The following is a 24864-nucleotide window of genomic DNA, read 5'->3' as shown; positions in this document are numbered from 1 at the left end:
GAGTCTTTTTTCCTTCAGGTTTACATTCATTCTTTTGCAGCTTTTACTATATCATTTATTCCACCCTGCTTGCATGCGCCTCCCCTATGTCAAGGTGGTATTTCCTTTATGCACTATCTTTTATTATTAACCTGGTGGTTCGAGCCCTGAATGCTGATTGGCTGAAAGCCATGGTATATCAGACCGTATACCAAGGTATTTATTGTTATAATTAGATTGATAACAAGTTTATAATGGCAATAAGGCACATCGGGGGTTTGTGGTGTATGGTCAATATACCACAACTAAGGGCTGTATCAAGGCACTATGCGTTGCGCCTCAGAACAGCCCTTAGCCGTGGTATATTGGCCATATACCACAACCCCTCGTGCCTTATTGCCTAATCATACCACAGGTCAATATAACTCTGCGTTGCGTCGTGCCTAAGAACAGCCCTTAGCCATGTTATATAGGCCATATACCACAAACCCCCGATGTGGCTTATTGTTCAACTATACCTCAGGTCAATATAACTCTGCGTTGCGTCGTGCCTAAGAACAGCCCTTAGCCATATTATATTGGCCATATACAACCCCCCCGTGCCTTATTGGTTAATCATACCACACACAAACGCATTCAAAGCTACATACATTTTCTATATGAATCCACAAAAACAAATAGAAATAGCTGATATGCAGCAGAGAGGCCAGGTGCATCACTGCACATGAAGGAACAGTGAAGACACGCAGCTCAAAAAGATCCCCTGTTGATATTGTTTAGGGACAATACAAGTATCCTTCCTAGACTAGCCTTGTAGTGGCATATTGTCTCTATTCCATACAATAAATAGGACCACTGCCCTAGCGAGAGAGGGGCACTTCGGATTGCAAGTTACAAACAAAAGGATGCTTCTTTGTTCAGGCATATAAAACCTAGACATTCTAATATAAAGATGGGAAAATAAAAATTATCCTTATAATTCCTCTAATTCTAATAACTTATAAATGCAATAAATGAAGACTATTGTCTGCAGTAAATTCAAAGATATCATGTAAGTAAGTGCGAGCAACACCACCATGCAATGAATAATTGCATTATTGTTTTCAAATGCTACTCCTGGCTGCAGTGAAAATGTAATATGAATAAATGGCACAAAAGCCCTGTGATTTCAATGTTTCATTCCAATTAGATCAGTTGTGGGTCTGTCAACTCTTTACAGTTTATAAGGTCTAGAAAGGCACAGTAGCAGGCCAGTCTGGCTATATTTGTACTTCTGATAGTGAGATACGCCATCTGTTGCGGATCATGATTCTCCCAAGTCATCCTGTACGTAACAAAAATATAAAACTCAACATGCAACAATTTCAGCGATTTTACTGAGGAAGGCCCTAATCTATGGATTTCATGTGAATGGGCACATGTCATGGGTGAGCCTGGGAGGGTATAGGCCCACCTACTTGGGAGCCAGGACCACCCACTGGGGAGCCAAGCCTAGCCAATCAGAATTAGTTTTTCCCCACAAAAGGGCTTTAATACAGACAGAAATACTCCTCAGTTTCATCAGCTGGCGGGGTGGCTGGTCTCAGATGATCCCACAGGTAAAGAAGCCGGATGTGGAGTTCCTGGGCTGGCGTGTTTACACGTGGTCTGCGGTCACGAGGCTGGTTGAACGTACAGCCAAATTCTCTAAAACGACATTGGCGGAGCTTATGGTAAAGAAATGAACATTCAATTCTCTGGCAACATCTGTGGCATTGTGCTGTGTGACAAAGCTGCAGATTTTAGTGGCATTTTATTGTCCCCAGCACAAGGTGCACATGTGTAATGATCATGCTGTTTAATCAGATTCTTGATAATCCATCCACCTGACAGATGTGGTCTATCTTGGCAAAGGAGAAATGCTCACTAACAGGGATGTAAACAACAACAGGCAGTTAACCCACTGTTCCTAGGCCGTCATTGAAAATAAGAATTTGTTCTTAACTGACTTGCCTAGTTAAATAAAGGTAAAATAAATTTTAAAAATCTGAGCACAACATTTGAGAGAAATAAGCTTTCTGTTCGTATGAAACATTTCTGGGATCTTTTATTTCAGCTCATGAAACATGGGACCAACACTTTACATGTTGCGTTTATATTTTTGGTCAGTATATAATAATGTGGCCACATATGCTTCTGGTAGGCCTAGCTATTCAGGAAAACTTAACAGGCCCTCTGCCTTTTCTCCAATCCGACCAGATATTCCTCACACACCTAGAACCTAATGCTTCAATATAGCTTAAATACTGTATTTGTCATCTAACCTTTAAAAAGTATTTATCACATTTTCTATGTGGCATAAACTCAACCACTCAATGTTTTAATCTGATTAGGCTACTTCAAAAGTCTCCTGTAGGCATGTACACGGTCATCCAAAATATAATTCCAGCATCTTCAAAATGGCTTGACATCAATCAGATTTCCATCCAACCTTTTAATGCATGTAAAGTACATGTTGGATAAAAAATATCATGACATCATGGGAAAGCATGCAGTTTATTAGGCTACAGACGAAATAATGATGAACTTCACCAGGTGGTGAATGTGCATGGTGACGAGCTTGATGCTCCTTTCAATAAATATTGAGGGTCTTATTCTGGTGACATGATGATCGATGCTTGGCTGCTGTTTGAGAAAAATAATCTCGCACTTTTGTTGATAATTCTCTGGTAATGAATTCTCCTTTTCCTGTCGTCCACAGTCATCTCCTTTGTGAAAACAATAATGCCATTTTTGTGTAAGAGCGGTTTGAAAAAAATGCCTGGACTTTCAACCTGTTCAGTTGGGATGGGACCTTTGGCCCACATCATGACCTGATTAAAATAGACCAAATGACTGTTGTTCTGAGTAAGTGGGTGGACTATAGACCATCCTATCAGCCAATCAGGGCTGTGTATGTAAATATCTTCAAATGTGTTTCGTAACGTCCACACAATCAGACTAAGTATTTTAATGGACAAACAGAGGCTCATAGAAATAAATGATCCAAAATATATTAAATGATAAATGATCCAAAATAAATATAGGTTTTCAATAAATAAGCAGTGATTTATTACACATATAGTGATTATCCTGAATAAATTACCAAGATAGTAGGTGGCACTAAGAATCCTTACGATGCAATTGCAACAACAGCAGGTCATTTCCTCAAAGGTGATCAGAAACCCAAAGATGTTATTTTTCAACATCCTTATGATTCCGACTTTCAACACCTGGGACGACCAGACTGATAATCACCCAAATGATCAGAGGGTACTCCTGGAAAGGACAACCCCAGAAACGTTGGTCATTGAGCAAGGACCATGCACCAGATCCTGCAGTCACAATTAGTTCTTTCTCTTAGGATTCCCCGCATAAGAAGCAGAAAGGCACTGACATGCAGTATAGTGTTGTGGCATGCGTGTCAAGTGTACATTTCAGTAAATACGGTGTAAAACCTTGGGGCTAACATGTTAAAAGCAATTTATAAGCAACTCCATAGGCCGATACACTATGTGGATCCTATATCATATAATTATGTTTGTGCCGAAATCCCATACGACACCTGTGTTGAAATAAATAAAGCAGCCGTTGTTGACTGCGCCACTGTTGTGTTTTCACGATGCCAGAATTTGGACTTGGATACCAGGTTTAGTATCACAATACTCAATACCAAAACTAGACCACAAAAAAAAAGCATATTAGACAGAGTCACAGAATGGCACTTGATCCAGACAGAAACTCAGCTACTGCTCTCAGCGCTCTGTTCAATCATTGGGCATCTTCAGAGCTCAATGTCATTAGATTTGAACACTTGTATGTACATTTTTTAGAGACAGCAATAACGCAGTAACGAATCAATTTGAAGTTGTTTTTACCAATCTAACTACAAAACAATGGTAATTACTTATTTGAATGGTACATCTCTATTGATAAACTGTAAATCAAGATGTAGCCTAAGTCTATTCACAATACAGGTGAATGCATGCATTAAGTTATTGAGTTTGTTTTAGCTGATTTCATGGGGATACAGATGAGAAACAATCTCTTCCATTGAGGACTTATTTTAATGGCAACTGCTCAGAGAACATATTACACTGAAAAAAAATATCAACGCAACATGCAAAGTGTTGGTCCCATGTTTCATGAGCTGAAATAAAATATCCCAGAAATGTTCCATACACACAAAAAGCTTATCTCTCAAATGTTGTGCATCAATTTGTTTACATCCCTATTAGTGAGCATTTATCCTTTGCCAAGATATCAAGAAGTTAATCAAACAGCATGATCATTACACAGGTGCACCTTGTGCTGGGGAAAATAAAAGGCCACTTGTGAAGTTTAGTCACACAACACAATGCCAGAGATGGCTCAAGTTGAGGGAGTGTGCAAATGGCATTCTGACTGCAGCTTTGCATTTTATGACAAACTAAGTACTACGGTAGTGAACTCAGCTGTAAGCCCGCAAAGAACGTTAGCCTACAATTAAAGCTGGAAGCTACCGGTATTGTCTTGCATTGTAAGTGTTCTAGCCTGTATAGACATTGTTTTGCGAACAGTAATGAAAAGTTTTGACATTTCTACATGCTGTGTTCAAGTGTGTTGACTCTACTGTGCAGCATGACTAGGGAGCCAACAATGCAGACCAGACAGCACTAGCAACGAATGAGTAAGTGGAGCAGGCACTGCTCTTCGTGCTATAAAGGGGCTGTGCTGATAGACTTGATCCTCTCAATCACGTGAAACACATCGGACAGAAGAACAGGAACATAACAAAACTTGTGGTACCGAACCATTTGTTTTTAAGTATCGAAAATAGTACAGAAGTGTCTGAATAACGTGCAACACTAGCCACCAGTGCCTACGTCTGTGCATGCGTGTGTGCTACTCATTGTAGTAGCCCAATGTCACTATGCAGGTTTTCATTGACAGATATAGGATACATTTTCTCAAGATCAACAACATTGTTATCCATTCGACAGGGGTAGATTTTTATTTTGGTGAACTTTCTTTAGTGCGACAAATGATGATGTAAACTGTGTTCTTCAAATAAATGATGCTCGCCGAATACTTTTGAAGGTACGCGGGGCGGAGCATGATATTATGTAATTCCAAGTGCCTACTGCTTGCATAATACTTTTCAAGGAGAAGAATTGTCCTGACTTTCAAGAATGCCTGTATTGCGTCCCCTTGCTATTCTGGTTGACTGGCAAGTTTCTCTATCCAATTATTACAGATCTACAGGAGTGCAAGTTTCACCATGTGACAGTTAAGGCTGCTTCGCGTGATGTATTGTTGTCTCTACCTTCTTGCCTCATGTGCTGTTGTCTGTGCCCAATAATGCTTGTGCCATGTTTTGTGCTGCTACCATGTTGCTGTCATGTTGTATTGCTAACATGCTGTGTTGTCATGTGTTGCTGCCATGCTATGTTGTCATCTTGGGTCTCTCTTTATGTAGTGTTGTGGGGTCTCTCTTGTCGTGATGAGTTTTGTCCTATATTTTTACTTTATTTTTAATCCCCGTCACCGCAGGAGGCCTTTTGCCTTCCGGTAGGCCGTCATTGTAAATAAGAATTTGTTCTTAACTGACTTGCCTAGTTAAATAAAAGGTTAAATAAAATGTTTTAAAAATGTAAAAACATGGCACGGACCTTGGCGATACGTTGGCACATGAGAACTATTCGAATATGGGAAATATTAGTCAATTATTGCATTCTGTCCATTCTGGCTTTCACGGGCTACCTGACACATGAAACAGATAGGAGGGAGGGAATACAGGCTGTCACCAATGTGTTCATGTGCAATTTGCCTAAATGGGTAATGGAAACACTACATTTTTATTCCACACTAGGTTTTTTGTTTATGTGACGTCATTACGTCCAGCTATTTTCATAGACACAAGATAGATAAATGGATACGCACCCTAGCAGGCAAATGTCACATCTATTTTCTATGCAAACATAAAATGTCAACAACAACAACCCCAAAAAAATCACTGGACAAGTTAATGGAAACATAGCTACTGAGAGCAGTTGACTATAGTATGTGCTACTTACTGTAGTAGCTCAGCATCAGTGAGGGCAGTAGACTGCAGTAGCTGTAGTATATGGGAGGACTCCGAGGAGGTGCTGAGGTCTCCGTCTCTCCCTGTTTTAGCTGTCAGCTTGTAGAGGCTGGAGCAGCTCAGAGCCAGCTCCAGAGCATCCATCCAACACCGACCTGGGGTGGAGAGAGGGGGTCAGGGGTCAAAGGTTGTCAGACACTAAGAGGTGCTTGCACGTATACACCGATTGTACAGCCACTCAGACAGACACACAGCTCTAATACCACTAGGGTCGTTGTGTCTCATTATAGCGTGAAGGCGAGCACGCACACACGCAAGCAAGCAAAAAAACTTCTCACCGTCAGACTCTGACGCAGCTCTGAAGATCAGGTAGTTGCTGGGTAGAGGCTGAGTGATGGAGCCAACATTTTCCCCTTTAGGACCCTTAGGACACCAATGACAGAGGGGTTAACATTACCCTTCCTCATGCTTAATAGTATCACTACATTGACAATCTTTATACTGCTGTGAATAACGTACAGTGAACAAAAATATGAATGCAATATGTAAAGTGCTGGTACCATGTTTCATGAGCTGAAATAAAACATCCCAGAAATGTTTCATATGCACAAAAAGCTTAGTAAAATGATGTGCCCAAATTTGTTAACATCCCTTTTAGTGAGCATTTCTCCTTTGCCAAGATCATCCATCCACCTGACAGGTGTGGCATATCAAGAAGTTAATTAAACAGCATGGTCATTACATATGTGCACCTTGTGCTGGGGACAATAAAAGGCCACTCTAAACAGTGCAGTTTTGTCACACAACACAATGCCATAGATGTCTCAAGTTTTGAGGGAGTGTGCAATTGGCCTGCTGACTGCAGGAATGTCCACCAGAGCTGTTGCCAGAGTATTTGATGTACATTTCTCTACCATAAGTTGCATCCAACGTCATTTTTCAAGAATTGGCAGTACGTCCAATCGGCCTCACAACCGCAGGCCAGGTGTAACCATGCCAGCCCAAGGTGTATTTCTGTCTGCAATAAATCCCTTCTGTAGGGAAAAACTCATTCTGACTGGCTTGGCCCAGGCCCACCCATGGCTGAAACCCTAAGTCATGTGAAATCCATAGATGAGGGCCTAATTAATTGATTTATTTAAATGTCCTTATACAAACTGGACCTTTTAAATTGTTGCATGCTCCTTTCATATTTTTGTTCAGTATAATTATTCAACAATTGTAACAAGATGAGACAACACAACCCAAGAGTTCTGAAGCCAGCATTACAAACGCTACATAAGCCATCTGTAAAGTACAGCAGAGCACACAAAACACAAAAGCAGAAATCAAGTACATCCAACCAGGCCCTCTCCATGCACTCCTGTCATGAGACAGAAACTAACAGACAAAAGAACATGTGGAATATTATGAAGCTGACAATAATAACAAAGTAATCCAGATCTAGAGCAACAGTGAACTCTGTCATTGATGAGCGCTCCGTGTCTGACCTTAACAGCCCAGATGGACTTGTCCAGCGGGTGGTAGAGCTTGAAGCAGAAGCCGTCCTTCTTGGAGGGCCTCTCAATCAGCTTGCACGCGTTGAGCAGGAGGGTGCCCACCCAGTGGTCCGATTTAGGGGTCTTATAGATCAGCAGGACCCCCGGCTTCAGGGCACACCACAGCTTGGTCCAGCTCTTTAGCGAACCACGGATCTACCAGGATTGAGAGTGGAGGAGGCCTCAATACTATTACATTATGAGTCTGTATGACACGTTTTAATGTGTCATGGTAATATAGGGAAAAAACATCCCTGGAAAGCAACAGTGGGTGAGTAGATATTCCCAAATTACCTTTAGCCAGTTAGCCGTGATGACAACACTGGGGTCCTTCAGAGCGATTGACAGTTCTTTGGCTGCCCGCTTCTTCTCCTGTCTGTAATTCTTCTTCTGGACCTGCAGCGCACACAGACGGAATCTTTTAGGATGAGTCATTGTTTTGTGACTTGCAAATGAACAAGACAAAACAAGTAGTCAGATACGCACTAGGGGGAGGTACAGTCAAACACAAGTCATACATACACACAGGCAGACGTGTATTTATTATGTGCCTCAAGTTAGGGCAGCAGTGTACGTTAACTAATGATAATAGAAAAAGGGGACGATATCCCATTCTGTGAATTACACAAAGGACCAGAGCTCGTGCTTCTAAACCTTTTCTTGACGCAACCTCGATTCCTTTTCATTAGTAGTTGTATGTTAGGCAGATACATGTCTCCCAATCCATTCCTTGTGGACACTTAGGACAGCACATTCACATTCCAGCCCTGTACAAACTAGGCTTATTCAACTAACCACACCGCTCTCCTTTGTTGAATCAGGTGCGCTAATGCCTGGCTGAAACCAAAATGTGCTGACCTAGGGGTCCCAGAGGAACCAATTGGGAGACGCTGATCTAAATATATGCAAATCTAAATATTTTCCCCCAACCATGTTAAATGCCCATCAATATTTTTCCTGCAAGACATCCCCTCTATGTGACCCCTTCCCAGCCAGGGAGTGATGAGTTACCTTGAGAGACTCCTTCCGGGCCAGCTTCTCTGTGGGGGAGGAGCAGTCCTCCAGACCGTTATTGAACATCCTGGACTCAGACTGAAGGAGGGAGAGATGGACAGATGAGAGAGTCAATGAGACACACTCCTCTTCTTGTGACCTCACCTATAAACAGCCTCATAACACTCTGGTCTATCCCATTCATAGATAACATTTAAATAACACACACATTTCTTCAGTGTCTGACCTGAACAGAGTACAGCCATGATACAGTGCCCACTAATATTGGCATCCTTGGTGAAAATGAGCAAAACAAGCTGTAAAAAAATTATAAATATTCACAAAAATCTAACTTTTAATTCAAGTAAAATAATTGAAAGAAAAAATACATTAAACATAAAACAAATATTTCTCAAATATGCGTGTGCACCAATTATTAGCACCCCCTCATTCAACACTTGTGCAACCTCCCTTTGCCGAGATAACAGCTTCTCCTAAAATGCATAATGAGGTTGGAGAACACACGGCAAGGTATCGGAGACCACTCCTCCATACAGAATCTCTCCAGATTCCAAGGTCCACGCTTGTGGACTCTCCTCTTCAGCTCATGCCACAGGTTTTCTATGGGGTTTATGCCATGGGACGTCAATGGCAAAACCTTGATTCTGTGGTCAGTGAATCATTTTTGTGTTGATTTTGAGGTGTGCATTGGATCATTGTCCTGCTGGAAGATCCAACCACGGCTCAGTTTAAGCTTCCTAGCAGAGGCAGTCAGGTTTTGATTTAATATCTGCTGGTACTTGATGGAGTCCATGATACTATATACAGTTGAAGTTGGAAGTTTACATACACCTTAGTCAAATACATTTAAACTCAGTTTTTCACAATTCCTTCCATTTAATCCTAGTAAATATTCCCTGTTTTAGGTCAGTTAGGATCACCACTTTATTTTAAGAATGTGAAATGTCAGAATAATAGTAGAGAGAATGATTTATTTCAGATTTTATTTCTTTCCATCACATTTCCAGTGGGTCAGAAGTTTACATACACTCATACACTTGCCTTTAAATTGTTTAACTTGGGTCAAAAGTTTCAGGTAGCCTTCCACAGGCCCATTCCTCCTGACAGAGCTGGTGTAACTGAGTCAGGTTTGTAGGCCTCCTTGCTCGCAGACGCTTTTTCAGTTCTGCCCACAAATCTTCTATAGGATTGAGGTCAGGGCTTTGTGATGGCCACTCCAATACCTTGACTTTGTTGTCCTTAGGCCATTTCGCCACAACTTTGAAAATATGCTTGGGGTCACTGTCCATTTGGAAGACCCATTTGCGACCAAGCTTTAACTCACTGACTGACGTCTTGAGATGTTGCTTCAATATATCCACATAATTATCTTTCCTGATGATACCATCAATTTTGTGAAGTGTACCAGTCCCTCCTGTAGCAAAGCACCCCCACAACATGATGCTGCCACCCCTGTGCTTCACATTTGGGATGGTATTCTTCAGCTTGCAAGCCTCCCCCTTTTTCCTCCAAAAATAACGATGGTCATTATGACAGTTCTATTTTTGTTTCATCAGACCAGAGGACATTTCACCAAAAAGTTATGTTCTTTGTCCCCAGTTGCAAACCGTAGTCTGGCTTGTTTATGGCGTTTTTGGGGCATTGGCTTCTTCCTGGCTGAGCAACCTTTCAGGTTATGTCGATATAGGACTCATTTTAATGAGGATACAGATACTTTTGTACCTGTTTCCTCCAGCATCTTCACAAGGTCCTTTGCTGTTGTTCTGGGAATGATTTTCACTTTTCTCACCAACGTACGTTCATCTCTAGGAGACAGAACACATCTCCTTCCTGAGCGGTATGACAGCTGCATGGTCCCATAGTGTTTATACTTGCGTACTATTGTTTGTACAGATGACCTTGGTACCTTCATGCGTTTGGAAATTGCTCCCAATGATGAACCAGACTTGTGGAGGTTTACATTACTTTTTCTGAGGTCTTGGCTGATTTATTTTGATTTTCCCATGATCTCAAGCAAAGAGGCACCGAGTTTGAAAATAGGCCTTGAAATACATCCACAGGTACACCTCCAATTGACTCAAATTATGTCAATTAACCCATCAGAAGCTTCTAAAGCCATGACATTTTCTGGAATTTTCCAAGCTGTTTAAAGGCACAGTCAACTTATTGTATGTAAACTTCTGACACACTGGAATTGTGATACAGTGAATTATAAGTGAAATAATCTGTAAACAATTGTTGGAAAAATTACTTGTGTCATGCACAAAGTAGCCGACTTGCCAAAACTATAGTTTGTTAACAAGAAATTTGTGGAGTGGTTGAAAAACGAGTTTCAATGACTCCAATCTAAGTGTATGTAAACTTCTGACTTCAACTGTATCCTAACAAGTTGTCCAGGGCCTTTGGAAGAAAAACAGGCCAACATCAAAAATCCACCACCATAATTCACAGTGGGGATGAGGTACCTTTCTGCATGGATATCTGTCTGTCTACGCCAAACCCACCTCTGGTGTTTGTTTCCAAAAAGCTTAATTTTGGTCTCATCTGACCATAGAACCCGGTCCTATTGAAAGTTCCAGTAAAGTTTGTTGTTTGATGACAGCAAAGGCTTTTTCATCTGATCATAGTTTGAGACTTTCTGACCCCAAGACCCAACTAACGTCTGCAATTCTCCAGCTGTGATCCTTGAAGATATTTTGACCACTCGAACCATCCTCCTCACTGTGTGTGGGGTCAATATAGACACACGTCCTCTTCCAGTCCAGTTGTTAACATCTCCAGTTGCTTTAAACTTCCTAATTATTGTCCTGATAGTGAAAATAGGCATTTTCAACCGTTGAGCTATTTTCTCATAGCCATTTCCTGATTTGCGCAGCTCAACAACCTTTTGTCGCACATCATTACTGTATTCTCAGGTCTTTCCCATAGTGATGGTTGACCATGGGAACTTGGCCTGTTTGTCATCTCATATTTATACCCCAGTGAAACAGGAAGTCATGGCTTACCACTTAAGTATTCCTAAACATTCAGGTGAACTTAAAAAATGTAAGATATGAATGGGAATATACTGCAGTTAGATTCTTCTCATAAGAATTTCTAGGGGTGCCAATAATTGTGGCACACATGTTTTGGAGAAAAATATGTATTGAATTTATTTCACATTTATTTTTTTCAATCATATTTACTTAAATTAAAGATGAGATTTTTTGAATGAAAGACCAAGAGGATAAACAGCAAATACATGTATTTTATAGCCCGTTTTGCTCATATTTACCAAGGGTGAAAGGCAATGGATCTTTGGTTCTGTCTGAAACAGGAGTACAGTGAAGTCTTAGTGTAGCGTCCGTACACAGACCCATCCACTCCTGACACGGATCAATAGGGAAATGCTCTACTGTACTGGCCTGCACGTTGAGTTATACCACACAGCAATATAACCGTAGGGCTCTGGTCAAAAGCAGAGCACCATGTTGGTAATAGGGTGCCATTTGGGATGTCATACAGTGCCTTTACAAAGTATTAACGCCCCTTGATGTTTATCAACATTACGTTGTGTTACAACGTGGGATTAAAATGGATTTAATTGTCATTACAGCTGTGGGTCTTTCTGGGTAAATCTAAAAGCTTTACACACCTGGATTGAGCAACATTTTCCCATTATTCTTTTAAAATTCTTCAAGCTGTCAAATTTGTTGGTGATCATTGCTAAAACAACCATTTTCATTTTTTAAGTCAAAACTTTAACTTGGCCATTCAGGAACATTCACGGTAAGCAACTCGACAGATTTGGCCTTGCATTTTTGTTTATTGTCCTGCTGAAAGGTGAATTCGTATCGCAGTGTCTGATGGAAAGCCGACAACCAAGTTTTCTTTTAGGATTTTGCCTGTGATTAGCTCCATTCCCAGTCCTTCATAATTACAAGCATACCCATAACATGATGCAGCCACCACCATGCTTGAAAATATGGAGAGTGGTACTCAGTAATATTGTATTGGATTTGCCCCAAACATAACACTTTGTATTTAGGACAAAGTTAATTGCTTTGCCACATTTTTTGCAGTATTACTTTAGTAAGTTGTTGCAAACAGGATGCATGTTTTGTAATATTTTTATTCTGTGCAGGCTTCCTTCTTTTAACTCTATCAATTTGATTAGTATTGTGGAGTAACTACAATGTTGTTGATCCATCCTCAGTTTATCCTATCACAGTCATTAACTCTACCGGTTTTAAAGTCACCATTGGCCTTATGGTGAAATCCCTGAGTGGCTTCCTACCTCTCTGGCAACTGAGTTTGTAGTGACTGGGTGTACTGATACACCATCAATGTGTAATAAATAACTTCACCATGCCCAAAGGGATATTCAATTTTTTTTTTATCCATCTACCAATAGGTGCTCTTATTTGTGAGGCATTGGAAAACCTCCCTGGTCTTTGTGGTTGAATGGGTGTTTGAAATTCACTGCTCGACTGAGGGACCTTACAGATAATTAAATGTGTGAGGTACAGTTATGAGGTATTAATTCAAAAATGTTAAACACTATTATTGCACACAGTGATTCCATGCAACTTATTATGTGAATTGTTAAGCAAATGTTTGCTCCTGAACTTATTTAGGCTTGCCACAACAAAGGTGTTGAATACTTATTGACTCAAGACATTTCAACTTTTCATTTTTTATTAATTTGTAAATATTTCAAAAAACATAACCCCACTTGACAGTATGGGGTAGTGTATGCCAGTGACATAAAAAAATCTAAATTTAATTAATTTAAAAGTCTGTAACAACAAAATGTGGGAAAAGTCAAGCTGGTGTGAATACTTTCTGAAGGCACTGTATATGCCAGCTACTTTTGGAATAAGTTCAGCAGAAATTCAGTGCACAGGTTTCCGTTCCCCTAAGCAGGGTTTCACACATATAGAGTGAGGTCAAAAATTATTGGCACCCTTGATAAAGATGAGCAAAAAAATACTTTAAAACAAATACTAAGCTACATTGTACGCGCCAAAAAAATGTGGAAATGATATTTTATAGTTTATAGTTTTCCAAAAGGCACCGAAAGGACTCTCAGACCATGATAAACAAGATTCTCTGGTCTGTTGAAACAAAGATTGAACTGTTTGGCCTGAATGCCAAGAGTCACGTCTGGAGGAAACATGGCATTGGTAGAATTGTAGAAGGCTAGTGATGACTTCAAAACTATGAAATAATACATATGGGATCATGTAGTAACCAAAGAAAGTGTTCAACAAATCAAAATATATTGCATTTTTGAGATTCTTCAAAGTAGCTACCTTTTGCCTTGACAGCTTTGCACACTCTTGGCATTCTTTCAACCAGCTTCACCTGGAATGCTTTTCTAAGAAGTTCCCACATATGCTGAGTACTTGTTAGCTGCTTTTCCTTCACTATGCGGTCCAACTCACTACCGCTCAAAGGTTTAGGGTCACTTAGAAATGTCCTTGCTTTTTGCTCAGTTGTGCACCAGGGCCTCCCACTCCTCTTTCTAGTCTGGTTAGTGCCAGTTTGAGCTGTTCTGTGAAGGGAGTAGTACACAGAGTTGTATGAGATCTTCAGTTTCTTGAACATTTCTCACATGGAACAGCCTTCATTTCTCAGAACAAGAATAGATTGACGAGTTTCAGAAGAAAGTCCTTTGTTTCTGACCATTTTGAGCCTGTAATCGAACCCACAAATGCTGATGCTCCAGATACTCAACTAGTCTAAAGAAGGCCAGTTTTATTGCTTCTTGAATCAGGACAACAGTTTTCAGCTCTGCTAACATAATTGCAAAAGGGTTTTCTAATGATCATTTAGCCTTTTAAAATGCTAAACTTGGATTAGCTAACACAACGTACCATTGGAACACAGGAGTGATGGTTGCTGATAATGTACGCCTATGTAGATATTCCATTAAAAATCAGCCGTTTCCAGCTACAATAGTCCTTTATAACATTAACAATGTCTACACTGTATTTCTGATCAATTTGATGTTATTTTAATGGAGGAAAAAATTTGAATTTCTTTCAAAAACAAGGACATTTCTATGTGACCCCAAACTTTTGAACGTTAGTGTATGAGGGAACTCCTTTAAGACTGTTGGAAAAGCATTCCTCATGAAGCTGGTTGAGAGAATGCCAACTGTGTAAAGCTGTCGTCAAGGAAAAGGGTGGCTACTTGTAAAAATCTCACTTTTTTGGTTGCTACATGATTCCATATGTGTTATTTCATAGTTTTGATGTCTTCACTATTATTCTACAAACATAGAAAATAGTCAAACAAAGAAAAACACTTGAATGAGTAGGTGTGTCCAAACGTTTGACTGGTACTGTATATACATTTGCAAGAACTTCTGAAAAACAGTTTATTCGTCATTATGGGATATTGTGTGTAGATTGAGGGGGGAAAAGAATCAAATAATTTTTAGAGTAAGGCTGTGACGTAACAAAATGTGGAAAAAGTGAAGGGGTCTGAATAGTTTAATGCACTGTATACCGGTCATTAAAAATAGAGTAGACCGCTGATTGGCCAGCTCGCCAGTGAGCCAACATGACGTCCTGTTCTATGAGGAAATGGTAAAGCTACTTAAAACATACTTAATTACCGTTACCATTTTTTGGAAGTGAAACTATTTCACTCATTTTAATTCATCATAGGTCATATTTCATCAAATCTGGAAACACTGGACAGTTACCTCAAGACAAAAACCTGGTTGCCTCTGCCACGCAAGTGCATCTTCCAGCACCACAATAACCCCAAGCACACATCAAAATCCACAAAAAAATGGTTAATTGACCACAAAATCAACATTTTGCAATGCCTATATCAATCTCCGGACTTGAACCCCATTGAAAACCTGTGGTTTGAATGGAAGAGGGCAGTCCATATGACCAGATGATGGATATCAAGGATCTGGAAAGATTCTGTATGGAAAAACGGCCTAAGATCCCCCCCAATGTGTTCTTCAATCTCATGAAACATTCTAGAAAAAGGATCAGTGTTATCGCAAGGTTTTGAAAAAAGTAGCGGCAATCATTTTAACCCCTATTGGACCTGACTATGCCTGGTGTTTATGCATGAATCACATCCACGCTGCATTTCTGAAGTGAGCCTTCACACACTGGCACTCAGGAGTGTTTTAGAGTGTTAGGTAGAGAGCTGTGTGTGACTGTGTTGTGTTGAGTCCACTATTGTCTCTGGAGTTACGAGGGGTGTTGGGTGGGAGGATCGGTCAAAGCCGCATAGATATTCAATGTAGTTCAGAATCGCTCCATACACACATCTGTGTGTGTATGTATGTGTGTCGGGGGCAATGGGGGAGGACATGACCTTAACCTGGCCACCGTGCTGCTGGAAACGCTTAATGATCGACGGGAACTGCTATTATTGATGAGTCATGACAGAAAAGAAATGCTCGGAATAAGTGCTGTGTTTTGCGCTGATGCAATGTATGACGGATATAGCCTAGAATCAGTGAATGCCACCTACATTGGTTAGACTAAACGATGAATAGCCCTTAATAAAATTAGTCACTTTCTGAAACAAGCATGGCGTGTGAATTATACAAATCGGGAATTCTAATAACATAATATTTATTTTAAAACATTGTATATGTAGGCCTATTTCTAAATTGTCTAAAACTTGTGTGTTGAGGTTCATGAAAAGCTTTGCACCTACTGTACACTGAACAAAAATGTAAACGCAACATGTAAAGTGTTGGTCCCATGTTTGAAAAGCTGAAATAAAAGATCCCAGAAATGTTCCATAAGCACAAACAGCTTGATTCTCTAAAATGTTGTGCACAAATTTGTTTACATCTCTATAAATGAGCATTTCTCCTTTGCCAAGATAATCCATACACCTGACAGTTGTGGCATAACAAGAAGTCGATTAAACAGAATGATCATTACACAGGTGCACCTTGTGCTGGGGAACAATAGAATGCTGCTCTAAAATGTGCAGTTTTGTGACAACACAATGCCACAGAGGGAGAATGCAATTAGCATGCTGACTGCAGGAATGTCCACCAGAGCTTTTGCCAAATAATTTAATGTTAATTTCTCTACCATAAGCCACCTCCAACATCATTTTACAGAATTTGGCAGTACCACATGTATGGCGTTGTGTGGGCGAGGGATTTGTTGTTGTCAATGTTGTGAGCCGAGTGCCCATGGTGGCAGTGGGGTTATGGTATGAGCAGGCATAAGCTACGGACAATAAACAATTGCATTTTATTGATGGCAATCTGAATCCACAGAGATACCGTGCAGTTCCATTCATCTGGCGCCATCACCTCATGTTTTAGCATGATAATGCACGGTCCCATGTCGCAAGGATCTGTCCTCAGAAATGTCACCCATTGCACTAATTTGGGATGCTCTGGATCAATGTGTACGACCCCGCCAATATCCAGCAACTTCAAACAGCCATTGAAGAGCAGTGGGACAACATTCCACAGGTCACAATAAACAGCCTGATCAACTCTATACAAAAGGAGTTGTGTCGCCCTGCATGAGGTCAATGGTCACACGAGATACTGACCGGTTTTCCGATAAACAACCCTACCTTTTTCTAAGGCATCTGTGAACAACAAATGCATATTTGTATTCCCAGAGAAATTAGAAAGTTAAGATATCAGACAGGGGGAGGTGATATCAATAATACTCACCCTCCAGACATTATTTCCTAAAGGACTTAATGATGAAATGCCTATGTATGTTATGTTGTGATTTTGAACATGAATTATGTGCCTATTTAAGATGACTCTGTTTTTCATACGATGTACCCAATGATTAATGAAAACTTGCTATGTCCTCTTTGTGATTTTACAGACGTGTTTAATAAGTCATATTATTTATACACTTTTGTAATATGTATGAAATGCATATTGATATATTTGGCAGCACTTATTTGTTTTCCCTTTGTCCTCAACCCCTTTCGATGTGTGGAACGGATGTGGGTGGGGCTAGGTCTACATAAGGGTGCAAATGTAAAAAAAAAATCACAAAAGTTCTGACGAAGGCCGTGAGGCCGATACGTAAGCTTATTAAATATCAGTGATACTATCAAGAGCAGTGTGCGGTTTCCTTTTTCCATCATCTTGTTCAATTGTTGCCATGCACCTGCAAATTAGATTGCTCAGATGTGCGAGTGCATTTTGAATTTTGTTTTACCAGTCATGTGAAATCCATTGATTAGGGCTTAATGAATTCATATAAATTGACTGGTTTCCTTATATGAACTGTAACTTAGTAAAATCTTGGAAATTGTTGCATGTTGAGTTTATATTTTTGTTCAGTACACATTAAAAGCGAGCGCCTCAATATTGGCATATGACAAAGCAGTTTTTCCAGAACTGCTCCAGTGTCTCCATTGTATAGTCATATTAAGATTGGAATTTGGAGGCCTCCTGAGTGGCGCAGCGATCTAAGGCGTCACCACAGACCCGGGTTTGATCCCAGGCTGTGTCACAGCCGGCCGTGACCGGGAGACCCATTAGGCGGTGCACAATTGGCCGAGCGTCGTCCGTGTTAGGTGAGGAATTGGTCGGGGGGCTTTACTTGTCCCATCGCGCTCTATCGACTCCTTGTGGTGGGCCCGGGCGCCTGCAAGCTGAGTCTGTCGACAGCTGGACGGTGTTTCCTCCGTCACATTGTTGAGGCTGGCTTCCGGTTAAACGAGCAGTGTGTCAAGAAGCTTGGAAGCATGGCTCTCGACTTTCGCCCCGAGTCCGTAGGGGAGTTGCAGCAATGGGACAAGACTGCAACTACCAATATCACGAAGCAGGGGAGAAAAAAAAATACAATACAAAAAAAAAAAAAAAAAGAAGATTGACATTTGGGTAGAGGAGGCTGATCCCAGAACAGCAAGCATGTGATGTGATTAACAAGGTGGTTTGGGAAAACTGGCAAAACTGATCACTAATCCTAAAGATCCATCAATATCGGGAAACCCACCTGATATTGTTACACAGAGGTCCAATCAGAAGCGGTCTTCTTACCTTGCTGCTAGGCGACTGGGCGGGGCTGAGTTCGTCACTCATCATGGACAGACCATTCCCTTCTGCCTCCATACCTGCAAACAGGACACATACACAAATCAGACAGAGCAGACAGATCATGTGTGGTAAACAGGCAGGCATTCAGACAAACAGACAACTGCAATTTGTGCATGCTCTGAATGTCATTCCCCTAAAAACTGGGAAAGTAACTAAAATGTTTCTGAAAGGAAAAAATGCTCTCGACTTGCCAGACAGGCAAAAGCCTGGAAGAGCTTAATGTCAATCCCTGGATAGACTGGTTTACAGTCATTTCTAGTCATAATCTGCTGGGACTGAAAGGTGACCCTTAGGGTTTATACTTCATCAAACATTCTTCTTAACAATACGTCCCTGGCGCTAGTGTAAAGGTATAACCTAGTGCATGCATTAAAATCTCTGTGCGGTGCGTGGTGAAGTCACAAGGTGGTTACGGAAATGTCTGGTGGAGTATATATCAAGGGGTGTATTCATTAGTGTACAAACGTAGCAAACAGGGTTAGGTAGTTCCTCCCCGTTTTGGTGAGTTTGATTACTAGTGAAAATACACCAGCCTTACCTGGGCTGAGCGGGAAGAGCTCGCTTTCTCCTCCATAAGACATGTTGCGGGTCAGAGAGCGGTGGTCGATCTTAGGAGGGGAGGGAGATGTGGCATTGGGAGACAGAGACATCCTCCGATGAAACAAGTTCTCCTCCTTCATCCTGTCTGCTGCCTACTCTTCCTCTGGGGGGAGTGGAGAGAGGAGAGAGACTTGTTACTCACTCTGCCCAATCCAGATTACAACAACAGCCTAGTATGTTGTAAATACTAAAAGTTGTAAATACTAAAATGGTGAAAAATAGTAAAGCACCGCATGATGAGTAATCCAGACCATTAGATTTCGATCAAATACTCGACTAAAAGGTTTGTCATTTTCTAAACCACTACACGAGTACAACAAACAAACTGATACCCAAAACATCACCTTCGGCCCTGTTTCATATTTAAAAAGTCAGCTTTTACGTGTAGTGCCCTTCCCATCTTTTAGTCTCTTTTATATATATTTCTACAGTTTCTCTCACTCCCTCATGATGCTTCCTCCCACCTCACTGTTCTGGACTTTCAGAGAACCGTGCTCGACTCAGCTATGCTACATCAGCCTGTCCACACAATGTGGCCGTGTCACAATGCCAGTCTATGCGACCGACCATCTATACAATTGCCAGTCTGTGTCAGACAGGCTCTCCGTCACCGATTTGCAAACATCATCGCCACTCCACACAGAGCATGACAGTCACCAGGCTCACCATGTTTAGAGAGGAAAGGCAGACCTCAGCCTGCACAAGACACAGAGTTAACTGGGCCAGGGTCTGACCCTTAACGCCCAAATAGGGTTGGTCCATAAATATGACCCACTCTTTTGTTTGGCTTTAACTGTGACGTAGGGGCGGCAGGTAGCCTAGCGGTTAAGAGCAAAAGGTCACTGGTTCGAATCCCCGAGCCGACTAGGTGAAAAAAAAATCTGGTCGATGGCACTTAACCCTAATTGCTTCTGAAATTCGCTCTGGATAAGAGCGCCTGCTAAATGACTCAAATGTAAAAATGTGATGTTATGTAGGAGCAGCAGTTGCATCCCTAGGGATAGCGAGGTCTGCACGTGTATCGATAATGAATGAAACAACGTACTACTCCCTCTATCACTCCACTCCCTACCGCTTCCCCTTGGCCTTAAACATTCAATGTTTTCAGATCTGAAAGGTTCGGATCAGCCGGCGAGGCTTGGGCAGTGTGGTGGTATTGCTTCCACCTTAGCCTAGATTTGCTGTGAACATAGAAAGGGAAGTATAGAGAGCACAATGGGACAGACACGAGCTCACTCACTCTAGCCCCTCCCTTGCTGCTCTTCTTTCTTCCTTCATGTGGCGTTCCACGACGGGTCGAAGAGCACTGATCTATGGGGATTCAGTGAGATCATTATATATAGGCCGAGGCTCGCTGGAGACGTACAACTCAAGCCGGTCATGGCTCGCTCTTTCTCCTCTTCCTCAAAGAAAAGGTGCCCTCTACTACCACTTAATCTCTCAATCCACTCACACGCCCATCCGCTATCTGCACTTCCTCTCTGCCCCTTCACATCCCGCTCTTTCTCGCTCCTGTCGCTCTCTGAATGAGGGCACAGTTGTTGAGAAAAGACACCTCGAAAGGCCACAGCTACAACGCATTCAGAGTAGAAATGTGATCTATAATGTAGATATATATGGCGCAACTGCCTGACGACACAGCTTTTGAGCTAGACCATCACACAACTGCTTTTTTTGCTGTTCAAACCTTAGCATATAAAAGAATGCGTTTTAGTGTGTGTGAGGCAGAGGGGAGAGAGAGAAAGACGTGAGGAAAAGAAGGGACATCGAGAGAGGGAGAGCAAAGGGTGGGAGAATTTAGCCTTCCCCCAAATTTCCCCTAGCTGGGTTGGTCTATAAATAGTCTCCTGCTGCTGCTGCAGTGTGTTTGTGACAGAGGAGAGAGCGAGAGAGAGTGTGTAGGGTGGGTTGCAGAGCAGCAGCAGAGCGCCTGTTATTTCCATTGTTACACAACAGCCCACAGACACGGCGGCAGGCCAGCGTCAGACAGAGAGGACAGACCCACTTCCCATACCAGCCCAGACGCCGAGACCTTTTGGCAGACCCAATCTCGACAGGCAAAAACAGTTGGAGGGCAGGGGTATTATTGTTTGTGTGTGTTTCGTGGCTGTGTCCGTCTGCTTTTCCTTGCTAAGGGGGATTATACAAGCTCATGGTACAGTGGTTGGAAAAAAATGCTATACCGACCAATCCCAGCTCTCTCTAACACATACACACACACCCCTCCGGGGGCAGAAAACAGTAAATGAGCACACATCTCCCAATCCCAGACCCACAATTACAGTGAATTAATGGTTCAGTTAAGGCCTGGGTCCTGCAAAACCTTTTACACACACACACACGACTGGAGATGTTTGAATAACATCACAGGAGTTTCTTCACCACAGTAAGACCCTCTACCCTCAAGAGAAGCGTTAGATGAACAGGAAAGAGAGGAGGCAGTGAGTACTGACGATGACATGCACTCTTACACACTTGCATAGTCACATAGCCTATGATGCGTTATACGTGCGCCGAGTTATAGGTTCTGTATTAGCTTCTATATATGTATTGAGTGTGAGGGGACAGCGTCTGGCATTTTGCTGCAGTAACTCTAGTCTGCCTGGGTGTGTAATGGAGACGACTGCAGCGAAGGAAAGACACAGCTGGACCTCCGCCACAGGAAGGAACAGACAATTAAACGTACAAGTACTTTGGGACAGGCACAGTTAGGCACCGTGTTCCAACCGTACCATTAATACTCGCACTGCTCACAATCGGAGGGACAGAGAAAGGAGGACACGTGGGAGATGGGATCGTCAACTATCAATAGTGCCAAAGAGACTTCCTATCAATAGTGTCAAATAGGAGGGGAGAGGAGAGACTGAACTATTCTTAGAATGCATAGCTACAGTTTGACGTTTCGAGTCATATGATCCATTGTTTCTACACGGTAACAATCAGCCAATCACATCAAATCAAAGTTTACTGGTCACGTACACAGTTTAGCAGGTATTATAGTGGACGCAGCGAAATGCTTATGTTACTTGCTCCAAAAACAACGCAGTAAAATGTCAAACACGTACATTAATAATAAAAATACAAAATAAAAATAACGAATCCAATCATAACAACCCAAATGTCATTGTAACAGTAATCCAAATGCAGTCTATACATACAGAGCCTTCAGAAAGTATTCACACCTCTGGACTTTTCCCACATGTTGTTGTGTTACAGCCTGACTTTAAATACCCCATAGTGTCAAAGCGTAATTATTTTGAGACATTTTTCAAAATGAATTAGAAATGAAAAGCTAAAATGTCTTGAGCCAATAAGTGTTCAACCCCTTTGTTGTGGCAAGCATAAAATCAGGTCAGGAGTACAATTTTGCTAAACAAGTCACATAATAAGTTGCATGGACTCACTCTGTGTGCAATAACAGTGTTTAACATGATTTTATGAAATGGCTAAATCATCTCTGGACCACACAGAAACAATTATCTCAAAGGTCCCGCAGTCAAGCAGTGAATTTCAGAAACAGATTCACCCACAAAGACCAGGGAGGTTTTCCAATCCCTCAAAGAGAGACTTATTTTCCACCATAATTTGCAAATAAATTCATTAAAAATCCTACATTGTGATTTTCTGGATTTTTTAGTTGAAGTGTACCTATGATGAAAATTACAGGCCTCTCTCATCTTTTTAAGTTGGAGAACTTGACTAAATGGCTTGGCTGACTAAATACTTTTCTTCCCCACTGTATAAAAGGGCCCACAGTTGACAGTGCATGTCAGAGCAAAAACCAAGCCATGAGGTTGAAGGAATTGTCTGTAGAGCTCCGAGACAGGATTGTGTCGAGGCAGATCTGGGGAAGGATACCAGAAAATGTCTACACCATTGAAGGTCCCCAAGAACACAGTGGCCTCCAATTTACATTGTTTGCAAACACTGAAGTAAAACAAGCATATATTTGGGGCTCTGATGGGTTACGACAGTTGAGCTAAACTCATGAGGCATTTACAAGTGATATTCCTCAATAATTAATGGGTACATATCGTTAATGTATCAGTCAAAAATGTATGTAGCAACTGCAGATTGCCCCTTTACTTTTCTACAAAATCACTCATCACACATAGTAGTAGGTCAAGGTGAAAAATATTTTGATGTTTCCTTGAGCAAGGCACTTAACTCTAATTTGCTCCAGGGGCACTGTACAACTATGGCTGACCCTGTAAAACAACACATTTCATTGCACCTATCCGGTGTGTGACAATGAAATATATGATTAATTATGATAGGCTAAGCAAGCAACCACTACTGGTGTGGGCTATCAGCTGATCATAGTGAATGTAGCCTAGATGAATCAGCTAGTTAGCTGTCCAAACAAACAATCTAACTAGTCTTTACTTGACTTGAATCTGTTCTGCTGCTGACAAACAGTAATTCTCCCTTCCCTGTCCACAATATATAGGCCTACTTTGTCATGATAACATAGCCTAAATGGCTGAATGTTAGTCTGACATTACAGCCGGGGCTCCAGGCATTTAGTTAAAAAATGTGCATCCATGTCAGATCCAATCTTCGATCCCCACGCCCCCCAAAAAAGAATACATTAGTAGTCTAGGTACAGTGCCTTGCGAAAGTATTCGGCCCCCTTGAACTTTGCGACCTTTTGCCACATTTCAGGCTTCAAACATAAAGATATAAAACTGTATTTTTTTGTGAAGAATCAACAACAAGTGGGACACAATCATGAAGTGGAACGACATTTACTGGATATTTCAAACTTTTTTAACAAATCAAAAACTGAAAAATTGGGCGTGCAAAATTATTCAGCCCCCTTAAGTTAATACTTTGTAGCGCCACCTTTTGCTTTCGATTACAGCTGTAAGTCGCTTGGGGTATGTCTCTATCAGTTTTGCACACCGAGAGACTGACATTTTTTACCATTCCTCCTTGCAAAACAGCTCGAGCTCAGTGAGGTTGGATGGAGAGCATTTGTGAACAGCAGTTTTCAGTTCTTTCCACAGATTCTCGATTGGATTCAGGTCTGGACTTTGACTTGGCCATTCTAACACCTGGATATGTTTATTTTTGAACCATTCCATTGTAGATTTTGCTTTATGTTTTGGATCATTGTCTTGTTGGAAGACAAATCTCCGTCCCAGTCTCAGGTCTTTTGCAGACTCCATCAGGTTTTCTTCCAGAATGGTCCTGTATTTGGCTCCATCCATCTTCCCATCAATTTTAACCATCTTCCCTGTCCCTGCTGAAGAAAAGCAGGCCCAAACCATGATGCTGCCACCACCATGTTTGACAGTGGGGATGGTGTGTTCAGCTGTGTTGCTTTTACGCCAAACATAACGTTTTGCATTGTTGCCAAAAAGTTCAATTTTGGTTTCATCTGACCAGAGCACCTTCTTCCACATGTTTGGTGTGTCTCCCAGGTGGCTTGTGGCAAACTTGAAACAACACTTTTTATGGATATCTTTAAGAAATGGCTTTCTTCTTGCCACTCTTCCATAAAGGCCAGATTTGTGCAATATACAACTGATTGTTGTCCTATGGACAGAGTCTCCCACCTCAGCTGTAGATCTCTGCAGTTCATCCAGAGT

General features: G+C 41.4%; 1 protein-coding gene across 6 annotated transcripts in view; it reads right to left on the bottom strand.

The window, feature by feature from the left end:
• Positions 1 to 24864, bottom strand: part of LOC139367964 (oxysterol binding protein-like 5) — a 109056-nt gene that overhangs the window by 27944 nt on the left and 56248 nt on the right. For all 6 annotated transcript variants that reach the window (XM_071106438.1, XM_071106429.1, XM_071106420.1 and 3 more), the window contains 7 exons: positions 19209 to 19373; positions 18614 to 18687; positions 8611 to 8691; positions 7894 to 7995; positions 7552 to 7755; positions 6400 to 6484; positions 6054 to 6216 (listed from right to left, as the gene is read on the bottom strand). In XM_071106438.1, coding sequence (XP_070962539.1) covers positions 6054 to 6216; positions 6400 to 6484; positions 7552 to 7755; positions 7894 to 7995; positions 8611 to 8691; positions 18614 to 18687; positions 19209 to 19350 — 851 coding nt within the window. In that variant the 5' untranslated portion in view covers positions 19351 to 19373. The remainder of the gene's footprint in view (positions 1 to 6053; positions 6217 to 6399; positions 6485 to 7551; positions 7756 to 7893; positions 7996 to 8610; positions 8692 to 18613; positions 18688 to 19208; positions 19374 to 24864) is intronic.

This window comes from Oncorhynchus clarkii, chromosome 2 (assembly GCF_045791955.1).
Source record: "Oncorhynchus clarkii lewisi isolate Uvic-CL-2024 chromosome 2, UVic_Ocla_1.0, whole genome shotgun sequence".
Classification (NCBI taxonomy): Eukaryota; Metazoa; Chordata; class Actinopteri; order Salmoniformes; family Salmonidae; genus Oncorhynchus; species Oncorhynchus clarkii.
This window is presented reverse-complemented; position numbering and strand designations above follow the sequence as displayed.